This window comes from Mobula birostris, chromosome 21 (genome assembly GCF_030028105.1).
Source record: "Mobula birostris isolate sMobBir1 chromosome 21, sMobBir1.hap1, whole genome shotgun sequence".
Taxonomy (NCBI): Eukaryota; Metazoa; Chordata; class Chondrichthyes; order Myliobatiformes; family Myliobatidae; genus Mobula; species Mobula birostris.
In genome coordinates, this window is record NC_092390.1 from 59,494,474 (window position 1) to 59,514,590 (window position 20,117).

The window sequence follows — 20,117 nt, forward strand, 5'->3', positions numbered from 1 at the left end:
CAGATGTGCTGGGCTGTTCGTACCACTCTCTACAGTGCCCAGTGATCAAGGTTGGTGCGGTTCCTGTGCCAAGTGGTGATACAGCCAGTCAGGATGCTTCCTATGATGTGCCTGAAGAAGGTCTTGGGGATTTGTCTATTGAGGCCTTTCAATGTTCAATAGGTTTCAATGAGATCTCCCCTCGTGCTTCTAAGTTCCAGAGAGTACAAGTCCAGAACCATTAAATGGTTCAAAGATGTTAACCCTTTCATTTCCAGAATCATTCTTTTGAACCTCTCTGGACCTTCTCCAATACCATCTTTTCTTAGATAAGGGACACAAAACTGCTCAAAATACTCCAAGTGCTGTCTGACCAATGCTTTATAAAGCCTCAGCATTACACCTTTGCTCTTATATTCTTGTTCTCTCAAAATAAATGCTAACATTGCCTTTCTTACCACCAACTCAACTTAAAAAGAGAGATTGAGTTAATCTTTCTGCACCCTTAATTGTTTTTTCACTCACTTGCAGCCAGGTTTGTTGTGATTGGAATGCCCTTCTGCATTCCTCTAGCTGAGAACTCTTATAAGACCTCAGTTTTGGACAGTGTCAGCACTCAATGCCTTCTGCCTTGACAGATCTGGCAGATAATATCAACAATGCATTTACTGTAAATCTATCAGCAAGTTATAATAAAGTTCAAGAAGCCATTGGCACACCGACCTTCAGTGTTAATACTCAAACTAAACATCATCAACAGAAATATATAAAATGCAGTTGAACCAATACTGGTGCACAGAGAAAAGGAAATTTAAATTAAAAGATAGCAGATGGTAACTTCAATAAGGACACATGTCACATAACTGAATTACACATCTGGAACTAGAAATAGACTTGGATAGTTCATAGTCTCAAAGTGACATTGGGAAGTATCACGTACTGAACATAATCAGACTAATGTTAGGAAGCATTTCTTTACACAGATTTGTGGACACATGGAAGAAACTACCTAGTTGTGTAGTTCAGAGAGAGGTACCTTAAAGACGTTCAACTTTAAACTAATTAGTTATTTCAACACATTATGTGAACAGGAATTTGGCAAACTTTGTTGGGCCGAATGGCCTGTTCTTGTCAACAATTTTCTAATGTTCTAGTGTTCTAAAAAAAAGGTAATTCCCTAATCAGTAATGAGATTCAAATGTATAAGAATAAGTAATTTCCTATTCAGTAATAAGTTCCAAGAGTGTAACTTATTGACACCAAGCTAGCTGGATGTGGAATTCTATCTCACTAAATCAGTGAGCCTCTGTACCTTCTTTCATCTTACAAACTACCAAGGACTGTGATCTTTTTTTAGCCTTCCCATTTTCTCATTGGTATACCAAAGGTCAGGAACTATGATTCTAGATCTCTCCACCTCTTCCTCTTTTTTAAGACCCACTTTAAATTCAAAATAATGTATTGTCGAAAAGTTATAGTGAACTGATTTGTTGCCTTGTTATATGCCATGTCGTGTGATGTCAGCAATCATGATCTTTCTATGACCATGATTGTTCTTGGCAGACTTTTCTACAGAAGCAGTTTGCAATTGCCTTCTTCTGGGCAATGTCTTTAATAGACCGATGACCCCAACTATTATCGATACCCTTCAGAGGCTGTCTGCCTGGCATCAATAGTCGCATAACCAGGACTTGTGATATACACCATCTGCTCATACGACTGCCCACCACTTGCTCCCATGGCTTCACGTGACCCTGATCGGTGGGGAGGGGGCCACTGAGCAGGTGCTGCACCTTGCCAAATGGTGACCTGCAGGCCAGCAGAGGGAACGAGTGCCTTACATCTCCTTTGGTAGAGACGTATCTCCATCCAAGTAAACTGATTGATCAAAGTAAATTGGATGTGGCATACAACAGAGAAGTTTAGATTTGGCAGGTTACGTTAAGGTGATTTTCCTACTCTAAGATTAAATTTCACAAATGATATTTAGATGACTATTGATAGCAATTTATCTTGTAATCACAATAACTTTGAGTTAAATAAATGCATCAATTAATTATTTTATACCTCCAACATATTTTTCCTTCTGATGTTATTCAGTCTTCTTGAGCACAACTTTACGGTAAAAGTGACCAGGCTGAATCTTCCACAAAGGGCAATTCCAACTTTTATGATTCCTGGTTGAAGAAATAAATGAGTAGGCTATATTCTAACCAGGGAGAAAATCAGATGTGCAAATGAACTTGGGGGTCATTGAACAGAATTCCCTAAAGGTTAACTTACAGGTTGAGTCAGTGGTGAGAAAGGAAAATGCAATGTTGGCATTCATTTCAAGAGGACTAGAACATAACAGCAAGGATGTAATAATGCTGAGGCTTTATAAGGCATTGATCAGACCGCACTTGAAGTACTGTGAACGATTTTGTGCCGCTTATCTGAAGTGTGCTGGCATTGCAGAGAGTCTAGAGGAGGTACACGAGAAAGATTCTGAGAATGTAAGTATTAATGAATGAGTGTTTGATGTCTCTGGGTCATTGGAGTTTAGAAGAATTGGGGGTGGCGGGGCGTGATTTCATTGAAACCTGTTGAATATTCAAAGGCCAAGAAAGAGTGGATCTGGAGGGCATGTTTCCTCTGGGAGCAGAGTGTGTAGTCTCGGAATAGAGAGGCATTGATTTGGAACAGAGAACAGGATGAAATTTCTTTAGCCAAACCGTGGTGAATCTATGAAACTCATTGCCACAGATGGTTATGGAGGCCAAGTCATTTAAAGTGGAGGTTGAGAGGTTGATAGGCACCTGATTAGTCAGGGTGCCAAAGGTTATGCAGAGAAGGGAGGAGAATAGAACTGAGAGGGGTATTAAATCATCCATAATGCAATGGTGGAGTAGACTCAAAAGATAAATGACCTAATTCTGCTTCTATGTCTTATGGTCTGTTTGACCAGTCAGAAGGGCATCACAATATGGCTACTGCATTCAGCAGTAAATAAGAGATAATGTTAAAATGGAGTATAAAGTTATTGACCAAAAATACTTCTTGCATTTTTTTTTCAAAATGGGTGTGTAACAGGCTATGCAGGCTAACTAACCTCTTTACTTAAAATAAAAGGAATGAATATAACAAGGACATTGTCATGGGGTTTCCAGACCTTTAGTCTGAGCATCAGCATTGCCAGTTCAGTAATTTAACCTCTACTATGATCCTTGCTGTTTGCTGACCATGTTTATAAGATTGTGATATGAATGCTCCTTTAACTCTCATTACACAAGCCTGTTTAGCAGAATTGCTCGGTGATTTCATGCATTGAAAGGAGAATCATCCCCACCATGCCAATCCAGAATGGTAAAATCTGTCCAGTGCGAACTGTAACAGGCCAGTTTGTAAAGGTGTTGCAATGTTACCAATGTCATATGGTAAACCAGTTGGAGCTACTGGCTAAAATCAGAGGAGCTATTTGATCCCTCTGAATTTGTTGCACTGTGTTATTAGTGGTTTATGATAACAAAACATGTTTTGAAAATGTGTTTAGTTTGTGAGGAATTTTACCTTTGATCTTTTTTGACTTTGTAACATGCTCTTTTCTCGGAAAGTATAGGCTTGCACTTCAAAAGATGAAGCCTTTTTGAACTTGGAGATAACTTTGAATCTGTCTCTTAACTGAGTTTACTTTACTGTAGAGATCTTTAGAAGAAGCATGCCTACTTTAAGAACTGTACAAGCCACAGTATGTAATTCGAATTATGCATTCTGGAGCTTGCAAATTTCCAGTGTATTTCTATAAGCAGAGGAGTAATGCTGTGCATTGTCCGTGCTACAGTTTGAATAATAATTCCTTACATAACTGCACATTTCTTCTTTTTGTCATTATTTGAAAGCACAGGAAAGTGCCTTTACGAATGCATACCTTTTGTTTTGGATGGACCATAGTTTTCTTAATAATTGCAACTAGAATAAATGGGTAACTTTTTTAATTAAAAGGTCCTCTACAAATTTGATTAAGTGAATTATGAAGCCAGCTTATACTCAAATGTATTACGTGAGAAAAATTGCCCAGTGCAGGCCTACTGAACAGTCCATGTTAATGTATTTGGTCATTTGCCAGATCAACTAGAGCCTGATCGATATTGAGACTTGCATGAACCCACCTTTTACACCATGTTTTAGTGAAAAACATTCATAACTCTAATGGGAATCGCTAGCTCACTCTGCTGACCATCGTGGTATTTCAAAACACAGTGAACTAAAAATTATTATTTTCTTATAAATGCAAGTTCAAATCATAATCCTGTATATAAGGATGTATTTGTGCTGATATCAAGTGTTTTCACTAGTTGCACTCAATAATTGTGATTAATTACTCTGCAGTTTTCAATCCCTTTTGTGAATTGAATGGGATGCTTATTGTTTCAGTCAATTGATTAATGTTGGAATATCTTATATTAATTCCCAACCCCGCCACCTGCTTTTCAAAGTGAAAGGCTGGTCAGATTAAAGGATTAGGGTGGTTTATTACCTAGAAAAAAGATTATGGCGAGTAAAATAGATGGTTTACGACAGAGAAATGGAATGTATGGGAAAGATAAGAGCTGATTTGAGAAGGTGATGAACATAAGGAATTACATCAATGGAAAATATTTTGACACCATTTTGGTGAATGTGTTTCTGCATTATTTTAACAGTGGCCAAGCAGCCAGTCAACTTGTGCAGACCCAATCCATGTATGAACGGAGGGGAGTGCGTACTTCATGCTGGAAGATATCATTGTGAGTGTAAAGGCTGGGAAGGAGTGCACTGTGAACACAGTAAGTATTCAGCTCAACTGCAGTGTTGTTAAACGCTTGGTCTGAACGCTAATGTGGGACAATAAACTATTCCGTCATAAGCACTGCCTATCAGGTTATTTATCTCTAGGTCAGCCAGGAGTGAAGTTTCAGCAGCAGCCACTGGCGTCAATGTTATGGCTTGCCAGTGCAGATCTGTACTGCGAGGTAATCTTTGTCATTTTTAACCACCCCCAACTCAATGACTATGTAGATAAACAGGAAAAATGCACAAAGCTCCACAAAGCAAAAGGTAAGACAACCAACAAAGCACTTGAACCGATCCATAAATAAGCCTGATGTGTACTGAATTGAAAGTAGTTTAAAAGGCCATAGAGAAATATCCTTCATGATTCAAAGAATTTTGTAGTATGTTTGGAAATTTCAAAGCGTTTTCTCCACTTGCCAAGAGTGGTGAATTCATAAGTTGATAATTCATCAATACTTCATGAGAGTGTATTTACATTTCAGAAGAATTTTTTGACTGTAAAATGCATCAGTGTAATCTGTGGTTATGAAGACGTTTTTTAAAATGCCTCTAACTTATTTTCCTTTTCTCAAAGTTATTTTATAATTCAACCATTTGGGAATCTCGACGATTCAGCATCTCACTCAGCTAGTGTTGTTTGCTGTGTTCTCCTGAAGCTCACCCAAGATCGAGCCCCCGCATTTCCCTGAAACTCACCAGGGACCTGGTCCCCACACTTCCCGGAAATTAACCAGGGACCTGATCCCTACACTCCCCTGAAACTCACCCGAGGTCGAGTCCCTGCATTTCCCTAAAACTCACCAGGGACCTGGTTCCCACACTTCCATAAAACTCACCAGGGACCTGGTCCCCACATTCCTCTGAAATTCACCAGGCACCTGGTCCCCACTCTTCCCTGAAACCTACAGGGTCCTGGTTTCCACTCTCCGTTGAGTCTCAACAGAACCCTGGTTCCTCTGCTTCCTACTTCACTGGCAAACTTATTATCATACAATGTAACATTTAAGATCAACAGTATTTTGCTATATTAATAAGAATAACCTCCAACAGTCTTGAAAATCTGCCAGTCTGGCATCACAAAAGTGTGTTGGATTATTACACATAGAATAAATTTTAGTCATTTTCTACATACTACATCTTGTTGTGTTTTTTTTTCCCAGCAGTAAGTTTTAAACCTAAATTTAAAACCATTTCTCACTGTCACCAAAATGTTCTTGTGGCTAATATAATTACTGTTCTGTTTGTAAAAATATTGTATTTGGTTTTGTGGCATCCTACAGTTTCCCAGCTTTGTAAAACCAGAAGAAACCACATTGCCCTTGGCCCTTACCTTTAGTTTCTCTGACAATGAACAGGGGTTTGGAACAGATGCTATATTTTTGTTGGGAGGTTACGAACGTGAGATATCAACACTGACTGAATATGTTGGCGCTTTAGTTTAAGGATTGAAGGGTGGCAGCAGTTTATGAAAAGTAGATCTGTTGGGAAGTTATGAACGTTATGCTGTGAATACTTCACAATTCAGAAAGCTACCGTTAGTCCTGATGAGGGGTCTCGGCCCAAAACAGACTGTACCTCTTCCTAGAGATGCTGCCTGGCCTGCTGCATTCACCAGCAACTTTGATATGTGTTGCTTTAATTTAATGCATGTTCACTTATGGAATTTAGAAAATTATTTATCAACAACCAGTTCTTTTCATGAAGCGCTGCTGTCTACATGAAACAGAACAACTCCTGAGAGAAGTCTTGCTGCTTGACAGCATGTGAGGCCTTGCTGTTTTAGTCAGGACATATCGACAACAGCAGCACTCCCACACATTGTTTAGGTTATGTGGAAGGGCTAAAAAAGTTAATTTTTTCTTTGTTTCCTTTGGAAAATTGAAATTCTCGAAATAATGATGGAAATTGGCAAAAAAAATTGGACACATTTTACCGTTTCAGAACTGATTTGAAGTAAAAGAAAGGTGCTTCCCCTCAGAACATACAGGCCCATATCGTGGTCACAACAGCAGTACAGTCGTTAGTGAGACACTTTCAGATTGGGGTGTCTGAGTTCCGAGTTCAGTTTTAACATCATCTGTAAGGAGTCAGTACATCTGCCCATGGAATGGGTGTGTTTTCTCCGGGTGATCCATTTTCCTCCCAAAGATTTCTGGAGAGGTAAGCAAGCTGGGTTTGCCCTTCCCCCTGACAAAGAATGAAGTTCGATTGGATTCCCATTCCTAAAACATTTCTTACTTTGCAGAAATTATTACTATATAGTACAGTATACCACTGGGACCAAAGCTGACATCTTGCACTGCTTCCAGAAGGTACTAATATTGGCTGCTGTTTTGGCACTGCTTACTAAGATAGTGCTTTTGGTGGATATCAGGTATCTTTTCTACAAACAGAAGTATGACCAGGAGCTCCTCCAGACCCTACTCAGTATCTGTCTCTGAAGCCATACTACCTAGCATTGATTAGCATTGGAGGACAATAAATGGCTGAGCTGTTTTGCACAGCAGTGGCTACTGTTCTTCAAATTGGATTTGCAGGCATCCCACCTCTCCCAGAAGTTCCAGGAGTCTCCCGCATTTCGATAGTGGCTCCCTGACGCCCAGAAATTACATACAATATCCCGGAAATAGATTTTTGTGAGAAAGAGTGGGAGAGGGAGAGGGAGCATCCTGATTGGTCTCTCTTCATGCTAAGAGTGGTCCCCATCCACCGGGCCGCGAGGAAACAATATGATTTGGCGATATGAGTCAGCGGCACTTTTCCTCATTCCCTGTCACCCATCGTTGAGCTTGAACGCACGCGAGGTCATTATCCGTGCGTCATCCATGTCAGCGCGGGGAGATGATCAACTCCTCGAGCTTGCAAGTGACAGTGGGCTGAAAAGTATGTTTGACATAACATCTCTGCTGGCATTCTGGATCAAAGTCAAGGCTAAATATCCTGAGATAGCTATGTAAGCACTGAAAAAGTTGCTTCCATTTCCAACATCATATCGCTGCGAAGCGGGGTTTTCTGCAATGAACGCAACGAAAACTAAATTGCGGAATAGACTGGACATAAGGAACTCCCTTCGAGTATTGCTGTCTCCCATCACCCCTCGATAGGACCGTCTTGTTGCAGGAAAACAAGCCCAGGGCTCCCACTGATTCAGCGATATTGGTGTGTTGCAATGATTTTATATGTTCATACGGGGAGAATGTACGCTGTGTGTTTAATATCCAAACGTTACTTAAAATGTTATGATGCTATTGACTTATCACCTATATTCTGGCTGTGATTAACACCCCTCCCACCGTCAGCTGGCCCGCAAGAATGTTGTCAATATTAAACCGATCTGCGGTGCAAAAAAGGTTGGGGACCCCTGCTAAGTAGACCTATCAGTTTTCTGTGGGCAGGCTTTACAGTCGACCTCAAAAATAATCACAGTACTGCTCACTGCACTGTTTGCAACAGTGACTTTTCTATTGTCCATGGTGGGTTAAAATGTAAAAGACATGTTGAGGTGAGTTTAACAGGTGTCATTCATTCATTAGCATATCTAACATTATTTAAACTAGCTGGCTGGCTGCTAAGGAGCTACGCTATTGATGTCCTACATGATGAGGCCAAACTCCCTGTAGACTTGCTTAAAGTTGTAATAGAATAAACATGATAATATAATATAAGTACATATTTTAATGTCACTTTTTCTGCATACACCCAATTTGGTTTACAAATTAGACAAAATAATAAAATCACTAAATAAAGTATTACATATACCCTTGGAGGTCGACCGGGGAGGGGGGCGGGATATGGGGTTGCGGGGGGCGGGGGTGCTACCTCCCTGAAATGGTGGTGATACCTCCCTGAAATGAGTTTTTGCAGGGTGGGATGTCTGGATTTGAAATGCAATGAAACCAAAGTCTCAGTCATCATGCGTTGAATGCTGTGTATTTCAGAAAGAAATGTCATTGCATTATTTATGAATCTAAATCTCATGACCAGTTTCCAGTGGTAGTCACCTCTACGGTTTTGTAGATCTTGATTCCTCCCACTATTATATGGTATATAGTAGCAGCAGAGCAGTAGATAAACATTGGCTGTGTTCAATTACTCTGAAGGTGTCAAGGCTCAATGAATTCAGGGATAAAGTTTGCAGCTTACCCCCACACTCTCTCCATGGGAAATCACTGAGAGGAAGCATTTGGTAAGAATCTCAGAATGGACAATACTCAATTCATGGACACGTTGCCACAGGTGGGTGCGTCTCCTACAACGCTCCAGTAGTTTAACGCTGTCCAGGGCAAAGCAGCCCACTTGACTGATCACACTCAACACTGGCCTGGTTTGTGCTTGCTCTGATCAGCTGCCTGCCTGCACCTGAACCTGAGCTTGCTCTACAGCTGCTGGTGGTGAATAGCAAGACGGCTTCTGATAACCCAGAGGCTTTGGTTTCATAGTCATCCTGCAAAATATTTGAGCTGTAAGCAATGATTGGGCCTCTGGATAGCACATCTTATGGCCTTTCCCCATCACCTCAGATGACCTTTAACAGCTTGTGCCGTTTTTGGTGATGATGCCATCAGCAGTGGGTGTGAATGATCCCATGCCAGAACGTTGAAGGAGAGAATGTTTATTCCTCATATGATTTTAATGAAACTGATTATTTCAAAGTCAACATCGAGTTTATTGTCATGTGCGTAGGTGCAATGAAAAACTTACTTGCGGCAGCATCCCAGGCACAGAGACACAAACATTCACAGGAAAAACATCAATTAAACCTAACGTATACGTACATTTTACAAGGAGGAACACAATTACAGTACCGTGCAGAAGTCTTAGGCACCCTAGCTGTATGTGGGCCTAAGACTTTGGAACAGTACTGTAAATAAAAAATAAATAAGTCTAAGTGATCAATGTGGCAACAGTGTTGCTAAACTATAGTGATTAAGGTTTTTCAAGTCGATTCAAGACTGAACAGTTGAAAAGAAGTAGCTGTTCTGGAACATGGTGGTGGGGGCTTCAGACTCTACCTCCTTCCCACTGAGAAGACTTAGATGGTGGAAATCTTAGACAGATGTTGACAGAGAGGGATGCGCCTGTGATGGTTTTGGCTGAGCTCACTACACTTTGTCACATCTTACGTCCCTGCACATTTGAATTGTAGTATCAGACCATAATGCAACCAGATAGGATACATTAAGCAGCATATGTTCGTTAGAGTATTCCAGAACATGCTGAACTGCCTTAACTTTCTAATGAAGTAAAGTTGCATGCCTTCCTGTTGATTGCACCTATATGCTAGACCTAGGAGGGTTAATCGATTTGGAAATATTCATACCACTGATTGCGGGATCCTGTTCTGTGCAAATCGGTAGCTGTGTTTTCTGTATTACAGCAGAGGCTATATGTAGCACAAGAAACTTTACTGGCTGTCAGATATTTTGGGATGTCCTAAACTCTTGAAAAATACTAACCCGAGAAAGTCTGCAGGTGCTGGAAATCCAAAGCAACACACATACAGAAAGCTGGATGAACTTAGCAGGTCAGGCAGCGTCTGTGGAGTAAGGTCAACATAATGGGCCAAAATCCTTCTTCAAGACTGAGAAGGCAAGGGGAAGATGCTAGAACAAAAAGGTGGGGGGGTGGGTAGGGGAAAGAAGCTAGCTGGAAGGCGATGGGTGAAGCCAGGTGGGTGGGAAAGGCCAAGAGCTGGTGAGGAAAGAATCTGATAAGAGGGGAGAGTGGACAATAGGACGGAAGGAGGAGGGGACCCAGGGGGAAGTAATAGGCAGGTGAAAAGAAGCGACAGGTCAGAGTGGGGAATAGAAGGGAGGGGAATTTGATCACCGGAAGGAGGAATCGATAATCCGATCATCGTTTGGATGGTACACAGATGGGATGCAAGGTGTTGCTCCTCCTCCTCATCTTGGCACGAGGAGGCCACAGGTCGACATCTTGAAAAATACTGTCTAAGTTCTGTCCAAATCTGTATAAGAGTAAAGTTTCCGATATCCCAAGAAAGTGACCTTTATTACATCAGTGCTCTAGGCATTGATCAATCTTGAACACTTATGTTGCTGTTGCTGGATCTCTGTTTAATTTCTGATCGTTAAGCTTCTTCTGCGAGTCAGAAATGGTGAGCAGTCTTAATTCCACTGATAGTTTATCTTAGAGTACAAATAAACATACAAACACTAAGCAAACTAAAGAACTGAGAAATGATGCTAAGACAAGCAGAATAAAGAGGCAAAGGAAAGTCCATCACTTTTGTAGATGAGATAAGAAATTCCTTAGACAGAGAATAAACTGGTTAATAGGCTACATAATTAAAGCTATTACATCACATGGGTAATGTGCTATTACTTAGCCAATGAAAAACGAGAAAGGTTAGTTTAGCAATTGTACCATTTTCTGCCGGTGAGTGGGATTGAATCACCACATACTGTGAAAAATATGTGAGTTTGTTAAAAAGTACAAATCTTATAAGGAGTATTATTAATAAAATAATGGTTTCTAACATTGGTGATGGAACAAATGAATGAATTATTAGGGAATTTTGGTAAAATCTGATGCTATCCTTTTACTCTTCCTGTAGGAATTGCAGGCCCAGTGCCTCGTGGAGATGTCCCCAGGACACACAGGAGGCGGCTGTGGCACTTAAACAGAAGAGGGAAAAGGTTTCACAGAAGACGTAGGCACCGAAGGAACAAGAATACGTTATCCTAACTGGGCTTACTCTGTCCTGTTTCCACGTTCATACTGGGCATATGATCCGACATGGAGCAGATGGAAAGAGGCTGGCATCAGCAGCTTTTTGCTTTGATTTCATTGACTTGAATACCTGTACTGTTTTCAGTTCCAAAGTAACTGGTATATGATCATTTGAGAAGTTACTCATGTTTCTTAAGGGAACACTGTTACCAAGCTAATGATTTAATTGTTTGTCAGGTCCTCATTTACGTGGACTTCCACCGTATCTGCACGAACTGTTCAAGCTTTGGTTTACATTCAAAGAAATATGTTCTACAGTTTGTAATATCTATGCTTTTATAACATTATCTTAAGTTTAACTGGTCATGCTAGTATTTAAACATTGTTTCTCATGTGACACTGCATGGTTTTGAGATTTCAGAAAGGCAATGCATTGTAGTATCCTTTTCTTCATGGTTTTGTTTCTGAAAGAAATTTTGCGATTCATTGCCTCCATCTATTAATGGAGTGGATTTGTCACATTGGTGAGTTTTTTCATCTGTGATACATGCTAAGTATGCAAAAGAGCTAACACAGAGGTTATCCAGCCAAACGAAGTTGTTTATTAACAAGGAAGTGATTGAAATACATATCAGGATCGAAAGATGCAAAACTTACAGTACTGTGCATAAATTGTAGGCACATTCACACAACTAGGGTGGCCTAAGAATTTTGCACAGTACTGTATTTGTCAATGTGGAGTGGAAAGCGAGTTTGTAACTCTGTCAGGAGCAAAGGATGTTGGGATTGGCGAAGGTGAAGTCTCATGGGAGAGGTGTGCAACAGGTGGTGCAAAGGAGTGCCAGGGCAGGTGCAGACACAACACACCCAGCCCTGAGATGCCAGGCAAGGTTATTTAATTCCAAACAATTGGTTTATTGATCATTGCAGAATGTCTCTCTGGTGCTTCCCACTCCCTCACCTCTCCCTTCCTATTTTCCCAACCATGATTCTTCTCTTCCTGTCCCCTTCCCACTCTCAGTCCACAATAGTGACTATATCAGAATTAGGTTTATCATCACTCACACATATCATGGAATTTGTTATTTTTTTTGCAGCTGCAGTACAGTGCAATACATAAAATTACTACAGTACTGTGCAAAAACCTTAGGCACCCTTGCTATATATATGTGTGCTAAGACTTTGGCATTGTACTGCTGGACAAATCCTTTGAACATGTAGAGAGGCGTGGTTCATGTTAAGAGTGTTGCAAAAATACAAATTTAAATTAGTATGAGGTTTAACCAAGTGTTGAAGGCTCTTAATCAAATCTGATTATATATGTGTGAGCAATAGCTTAATTCACCAGTGAACATTAAAAATATTCATCAATGGAAGATCTGCTGTGCAATGGCTATTCATTGGAATGTCACGCTTGTTATACTTAAGCCAGCAATATTGATATCCTTAACCCAAATTTCCCTTTTTAAAAGATTTTATGTGTTGCTTTATAAATTTGTACAGATCCAAGTATATGTTACTTGTAGCTGGGTACTTTTCACTGAGTTTGGGTTATAAGTGAAAAGCTAGAATCTTATATCAAGAGTATTGAATTGTACTGTGTGACAGACCCAGTGCGAAGCTTACATTTTATTTAGAAACCTTGATTGTTATCATAAATGTAACACAAGCCATTCCACGTTATTGACAATCTACTCTGCATATTTTACATCAAGACCTTAATGCAATTACTTTCAACAGCTTATTTTGCATAAATATCTCTTTGGCATTCCTTTGATTTAGTGGTGCTGGAAAATAATGTGCAGAGAATCTATGTACTCTAATTTGAATTCCTAGATGTATATCTAGAATCTGTGTTGTTGAAGATATATGTATTCCAAGCCTGCTGATCGTACAATAGGTATTTATCATAGGCTTGAGTGAAATGCATTCTGAATTGAGATAAAAGTACCACTTAACTCTGCTATGCAATTACACTACAGATGTGTATGCTCGTTACTTGCAGCCCTAGCATGCCATTTTCCAAACAATTACCATGTGTTCCTGCTTGAAATCCACCCCAATTGCTTGATGTCAGAAGTGCTTTGCAGTCTCTTCCCTTTCTGGGTGTGTTTGTCTTACTTCAGGCCTTTTCTTGACCTAGTTGCTTTAGCTTCCCTACCTGTGGCGTCTTCCTGATGTTTTTCATTAGTGATACAAGGTAAGAAGAAGGCAGATTTCTGATAGTTTGCAGTGCCACTCCAATGAATTAGAGGGCTTTGCTCCTTCATAAAACACATACTGTTCAGGAGTATCCACAAAGAGCCAATTTAAATATGGAGGGAATTTATGAGAATGATCATCGAAACGATAAATCATAAACACAAGAGATTCTTCAGATGCTGGAAATCCAGAGCAACACACACAAAACGCTGGAGGGTCTGAGCAGGTCAGGCAGCATGTTTGCAAGCGAGTAAACAGTAAACATTTGGGGCCGAAGCCTTTCTTTTGGAGGAAAACGTCGTAATTAAAAGGCGGGGGGTGGGGAAAGGAAAGGAGGAATACAAAACAGTACTATTGTAGATAAAGTAGCCACTTAAGTCAATCAGCTGCCTATTATTTCCATGGTCTTGCCTGATAGGTTATGTTCTTGTAATCATCTTGTTAAAATGGTTGACCTTGGTTTGTGGCACCCAAAGACAAGTTATCCACCCTGTCCACTAACTTGCAAATAGGTGAAGCAATTGGGCTGTTAAGATGTCGATCAAATCACAATCGTAAGTTTACTGGGTGGCCAGTTACATAAATGGGAAATGACTCTAACCCCACACTATCTTATTATTAGATATTGATAACATGCTTCAAGTTAACTAAAATGCAGTATTTTATTTTATAAGAGGTACAGCACAGTGACAGACCCTTCCAGTCCAACGAGCCCACACCGCCCACTTATGGCCATGTGACCAATTAACCTACTAACCACTGAGGCTTTGGAATGCGGGAGGAAACCAGAGCACCTGGAGGAAACCCACACCAGGTACAGTTTATCAGAATGGCTAGACAGTATTAAAAGTAAAATCTTGGTGTGGCAGTCAGTCGCCTGAGGCAACACGGGATGAAATGTAGTCTTCAAATAAAGTGGGTTTAGCTCAACAGCTAATAATTTTGAAGAGGCTATGCTATTGATAGTTGAGTCCCTGTTTTAGTGTATGTGTTTTTGTATATCAGAACATTTCGTATTGCTTTTGTAGCATAGCAAAATCCCAGAGCGGAGTCTCCTAGCTTGTGGTCCACAGACACCTTGCTTAATGGTATTGGTCCATGGCATGAAAAGGTTGGGAAACCCTGCCCTAGAGTAAACTAGAAAGTGAAGAAGTGTTCATTGGAGCTTAAGTTTTTTTTATCTGAGATACAGGCTGAAGTGCTGGAAGATGGAAGTTATTCTAGAGGCAAAGGATACCACATTCATCATCATTATGTGCCTTATCGTACAACGTGGGCAATCATGGTCTTCCATCTGTTAACCATGATTGTTCTTGGCAAATTTTTCTACAGAACTGACCTGACATTGCCTTCTTCTGGGCAGTGTCTTTACAAGACGGATGACCCCAGCCATTATCAATACTCTTCAGAGATGCTCTGCCTGGTGTCAGTGGTCGCATAACCAGGACTTGCGATATGCACCAGATGCTCATATGACCATCCACCACCTGCTCCCCTGGCTTCCTGTGGCCCTGAGCAGGGTGCCGAGCGGGTGCTACACCTTGCCCAAGGGTGACCTGCAGGCTAGCGGAGAGAAGGAGTGTCTTATACTTCCTTTGGTGGATATGTTTCTCCACCCCACACTCCACCACTACAGATAGGGTGGTGGAAGTACAATGTGACACATTTATATGAACAGCTTGAACTTCAAACATAGACAAAGGAATCTGTCAAACTAAGGAATCAATTGTTGCACTTATGCATTAAAATTGTATTGAAAACCAGACTGAATCAGTGCCATTGTTTGAAAGAAATACTGATATATCCCCTTCACTCTTCAGCCGAGTCCCACTCTTTGCTTTTCCCACTTGACAAGAAGGAGCAGAATGGTTCTGCAGTGAACAGCATAATCCTATCTTCCAAATAGACCAACAACCAACATGTAATGAGTGAAGCAAATGGGTTAATACTCCTTTGGGTGATTAGTTTAATCTCTGCTTGGACCTACAGCGTAGAAAGGAATTCTATTGGAGAATCACCCAAACTGTGGTTGAGCCCCTATTTTTATTTTATTGCCGTTGTAGCATAGAAATATCCTAGGGTAAATTAGTAAGTGGAAAAGTGTTTAAAAGTTCAAAGCTCAAAGTAAGTGTATTATCAAAGTATGCATATGTTATTATACACTCTTCTTAGATTCATTTTATTGTGGCCATTCACACTAAATGCAAAACAATAGAAAACATTCAACAAAGCTTGGAATTTTAATGTGAAGAAATTATAATGTTTCTATGTTAAAGAATAGTGATCAGTTTACTGAAACTAGAAAAATATAGCCTTCTTGTGACGTGTTAAAATTTGAACTTAAGCTGGTGTGGTATATCTGAAAGTAAAGGTACATTCCTATTGACAATGTCTCTAATGTATCATTGTATATGACAACGTTAAAGAATTTCGTATGTAAAATCAGATATTAATCTTTGAACATTTTTATGTCTGTGTTGGATGTAATGCAACAAAATCTTTACGCATTGCTTTATATCTTGAAGTTTACCAAGAAATCAGGCTGGCTTGTAAAAGGTCCATGTGACATACTCAAAGGTGCTATAACATTAGAAATTAATAAATAGCAAACTTCTCTAGTATTTTGACAGTAAGTGTTATGATTCTCTACAATACTAAAATATTGAGCATTGCTTATTTGTTTTTTATTGTTGATTTGTTGTGGACAATCCACTATGCCAAGCTTATATACAAGGATGTTATGCTGAGGCTTTACAAGTCACTAGTGAGGCCTCACTTGGAGTCTTGTGAGCAGGCTTGGGCTGCTTATCTAAGAAAGGCTGTGCTGAGGGTGTCAGGGAAGAGAAGTGTGCGCAGTCACAATTACGACAGAGAAAGTACTCAGGAAGCTGAATAGGCTAAAGGTCGATAAATCTCCTGGACCAGATGGAATGCACCCTCATGTTCTGAAGGAAGTAGCTGTGGAGATTGCGGAGGCATTAACGATGATCTTTCAAAAGTCGATAGATTCTGGCATGGTTCTGGAGGACTGGAAGATTGCAATGTTACTCCGCTATTTAAGAAGGGGGCAAGGAAGAAGAAAGGAAATTATAGACCTGTTAGCTTGATGTCGGTGGTTGGGAAGTTGTTGGAGTCGATTGTCAAGGATGAGGTTACAGAGTACCTGGAGGCATATGACAAGATAGGCAGAACTCAGCATGGATTCCTTAAAAGAAAATCCTGCCGGACAAAACTATCATAATTTTTTGAGGAAATTACAAGTAGGCCAGATAAGGGAGATGCAGTGGATGTTGTATATTTGAATTTTCAGAAGGCCTTTGACAAGGTGCCATACATGAGGCTACTTAACAAGATAAGAGCCCATGGAATTACAGGAAAGTTACATACGCGGATAGAGCGTTGGCTGATTGGCAGGAAACAGAGAGTAGGAATAAAGGGATCCTATTCTGGTTGGCTGCCGGTTACCAGTGGTGTTCCACAGGGATCAGTGTTGGGGCCGCTTCTTTTTACATTGTACATCAACGATTTGGATTATGGAATAGATGGCTTTCTGGCTAAGTTTGCTGATGATACGAAGATAGGTGGAGGGGCCGGTAGTGCTGAGGAAACGGAGAGTCTGCAGAGAGACTTGGATAGATTGGAAGAATGGGCAAAGAAGTGGAAAATGAAATACAATGTTGGAAAGTGTATGGTTATGCACTTTGGCAGAAGAAATAAACGGGCAGACTACTATTTAGATGGGGAGAGAATTCAAAGTTCTGAGATGCAACGGGACTTGGGAATCCTTGTACAGGATACCCTTAAGGTTAACCTCCAGGTTGAGTCGGTGGTGAAGAAGGTGAATGCAATGTTGGCATTCATTTCTAGAGGAATAGAGTATAGGAGCAGGGATGTGATGTTGAGGCTCTATAAGACGCTGGTGAGACCTCACTTGGAGTACTGTGGGCAGTTTTGGTCTCCTTATTTAAGAAAGGATGTGCTGATGTTGGAGAGGGTACAGAGAAGATTCACTAGAATGATTCTGGGAATGAGAGGGTTAACATATGAGGAACGTTTGTCTGCTCTTGGACTGTATTCCTTGGAGTTTAGAAGAATGAGGGGGGACCTCATAGAAACATTTCAAATGTTGAAAGGCATGGACAGAGTGGATGTGGCAAAGTTGTTTCCCTTGATGGGGGAGTCTAGTACGAGAGTTCATGACTTAAGGATTGAAGGGCGCCCATTCAGAACAGAAATGCGAAGAAATTTTTTTAGCCAGAGGGTGGTGAATCTATGGAATTTGTTGCCATGGGCGGCAGTGGAGGCCAAGTCATTGGGTGTATTTAAGGCAGAGATTGATAGGTATCTGAGTAGCCAGGGCATCAAAGGTTATGGTGAGAAGGCGAGGGAGTGGGACTAAATGGGAGAATGGATCAGCTCATGATAAAATGGCGGAGCAGACTCGATGGGCCGAATAGCCGACTTCTGCTCCTTTGTCTTCTGGTCTTATGGATATTGGAAAGGGTTCAAAGGAGATTCACAAAAATGATTCCAGGATTGCAACTTTATAAATCTCTAGTTAGGCTACATCTGGAGTACTGCATACAGTTCTAGTTGCCCCACTATAGGATGGATGTTGAAGCTTTAGAGAAGGTGCAGAAGAGGTCAGCAGAAAGCTGCCTGGTTTAAGGGTATGTGCCTAAAGATAAGACAACTTGGGTTGTTTTCTCTGGAGCAACAGAGACTGAGGGGAGATCTGAAAGAGGTTTACAAGATTGTGAGAGACATAGCTAGAGTAGACAGGGAGTATCTGTTTCCCAGGGTAGAAATGTCTAATACCAGAAGGCATGAATTAAAGGTAGAAGGGATAGGTTTAAGGAGGATGTGAGGGGTAGGTTTTTTACTCAGAGAGTGGTGGATGCCTGGAATGCACTGCCTAGTATGGTGGTAGCAGCAAATACATTGAATTGAATTGACTTTATTTCTTACATCCTTCACGTACATGAGAAGTAAAAATCTTTACATTACATCTCCGTCTAACTGTGCAATGTGCAATCATAATAATTTATACCAAACAGAACCGTTGATTTAACATATAAATACACTCAAATCTGTGTGAGTTAATCAGTCTGATGGCCTGGTGGAAGAAGCTGTCCCGGAGCCTGTTGGTCCTTGCTTTAATGCTGCGGTACCGTTTCCTGGAGCTGGAATAGATTGTGGCTGGGGTGACTCAGGTCCCCAAAGATCCTTCAGGCCCTTTTCTCACACCTGTCTTTGTAAATATCCTGAATTATGGGAAGTTCACAACTACAGATGTGCTGGGCTGTCCGCACCACTCTCTGTAGAGTTCTGTGATTGAGGGAGGTACAGTTCATACCAGGCAGTGATGCAGCCAGTCAGGATGCTCTCAATTGTGCCCCTGTAGAAGGTTCTTAGGAGTTGGGGGCCCATACCAAACGTACTCAACCGTCTGGGGTGAAAGAGGTGCTGTTGTGCCTTTTCACCACACAGCTGGTGTGCACAGACCACGTGAGGTCCTCGGTGACATGGATGCCGAGGAGCTTGAAGCTGTTTACCCTCTCAACCCCAGATCCACTGATGTCATTTGGAGGCTTTAAGAGACACTTAGATAGGCACATGGATGTGAGGAAGATAGAGGGATACGGACATTGTGTAGGTAGGAGGGATTAGTGTTTTGCTGTTTTGGATTTGCTTTTTAGCTGGTTTGGCATAACATTATGGGCCAAGGGGCCTGTTCCTGTGTTGTACTCTTCTATGAAAGGCTTATCATATGAGGAGTGTTTGAAGGCTCTGGGCCTGTACTCGCTGGAGTTTAGAAGAATGAGTTGGTATCTCATTGAAACCTATCGATTGTTGAAAGGCCTTGATAGAGTGGGTTTGGAGAGGATGTTTCCTTTAGGGGAGGAGTCTAGGACCAGAGGACACAACCTTGAGGGATGCCCATTTAGTGTGGCGACAAGGTGCAATTTCTTTAGTCAAGGCGAATCTGTGGAATTCGTAGCCTCAAGTGGCTGTGGAGGCCAGGTCATTCATGCTGTGTTTTTAAAGAGGAGATTGATAGATTCTTGATAAGTCAGGGTGTGAAAGGTAACAGGGAGAAGGCAGGAGGTTGACAGCCAAAGGGATCAGCCATGATCTAATGATGGAGCAGACTCAGTAGGCCAAATGGTTTAATTCCGCTCCTATGTCTTATGGTCTTATGTATCAAAATAAGCAAGAAATTGTCAAGTGGAGGAAATCTTGGCTGAAAAATCTTTTGTTATTCCTTAAGGAGATAGCAGGCAGGGTAGACAAAGAAGAATCAGTGGATATCGTTTACCTGGATTTTCAGAAGGCCTTTGGCAAGATGCCACAAATGAGGCTGCTTTACAAGACCCCATAGAATTACAAGAAAGATACTAGCATGGATAGAAGATTGGCTGATTGGTAGG

The 20,117-nt window shown here is 41.0% G+C and overlaps 1 protein-coding gene across 1 annotated transcript in view; it reads left to right on the forward strand.

Annotated features, from left to right (window-relative positions):
• The window catches only part of vwa2 (von Willebrand factor A domain containing 2), a 52,155-nt gene extending 38,795 nt beyond the window's left edge, over positions 1 to 13,360 (forward strand). The window contains exons 12-13 of the mRNA XM_072239802.1: positions 4,662 to 4,784; positions 11,369 to 13,360. Coding sequence (XP_072095903.1) covers positions 4,662 to 4,784; positions 11,369 to 11,499 — 254 coding nt within the window. The 3' untranslated portion in view covers positions 11,500 to 13,360. The remainder of the gene's footprint in view (positions 1 to 4,661; positions 4,785 to 11,368) is intronic.
• Positions 13,361 to 20,117: the final 6,757 nt, after the last annotated feature.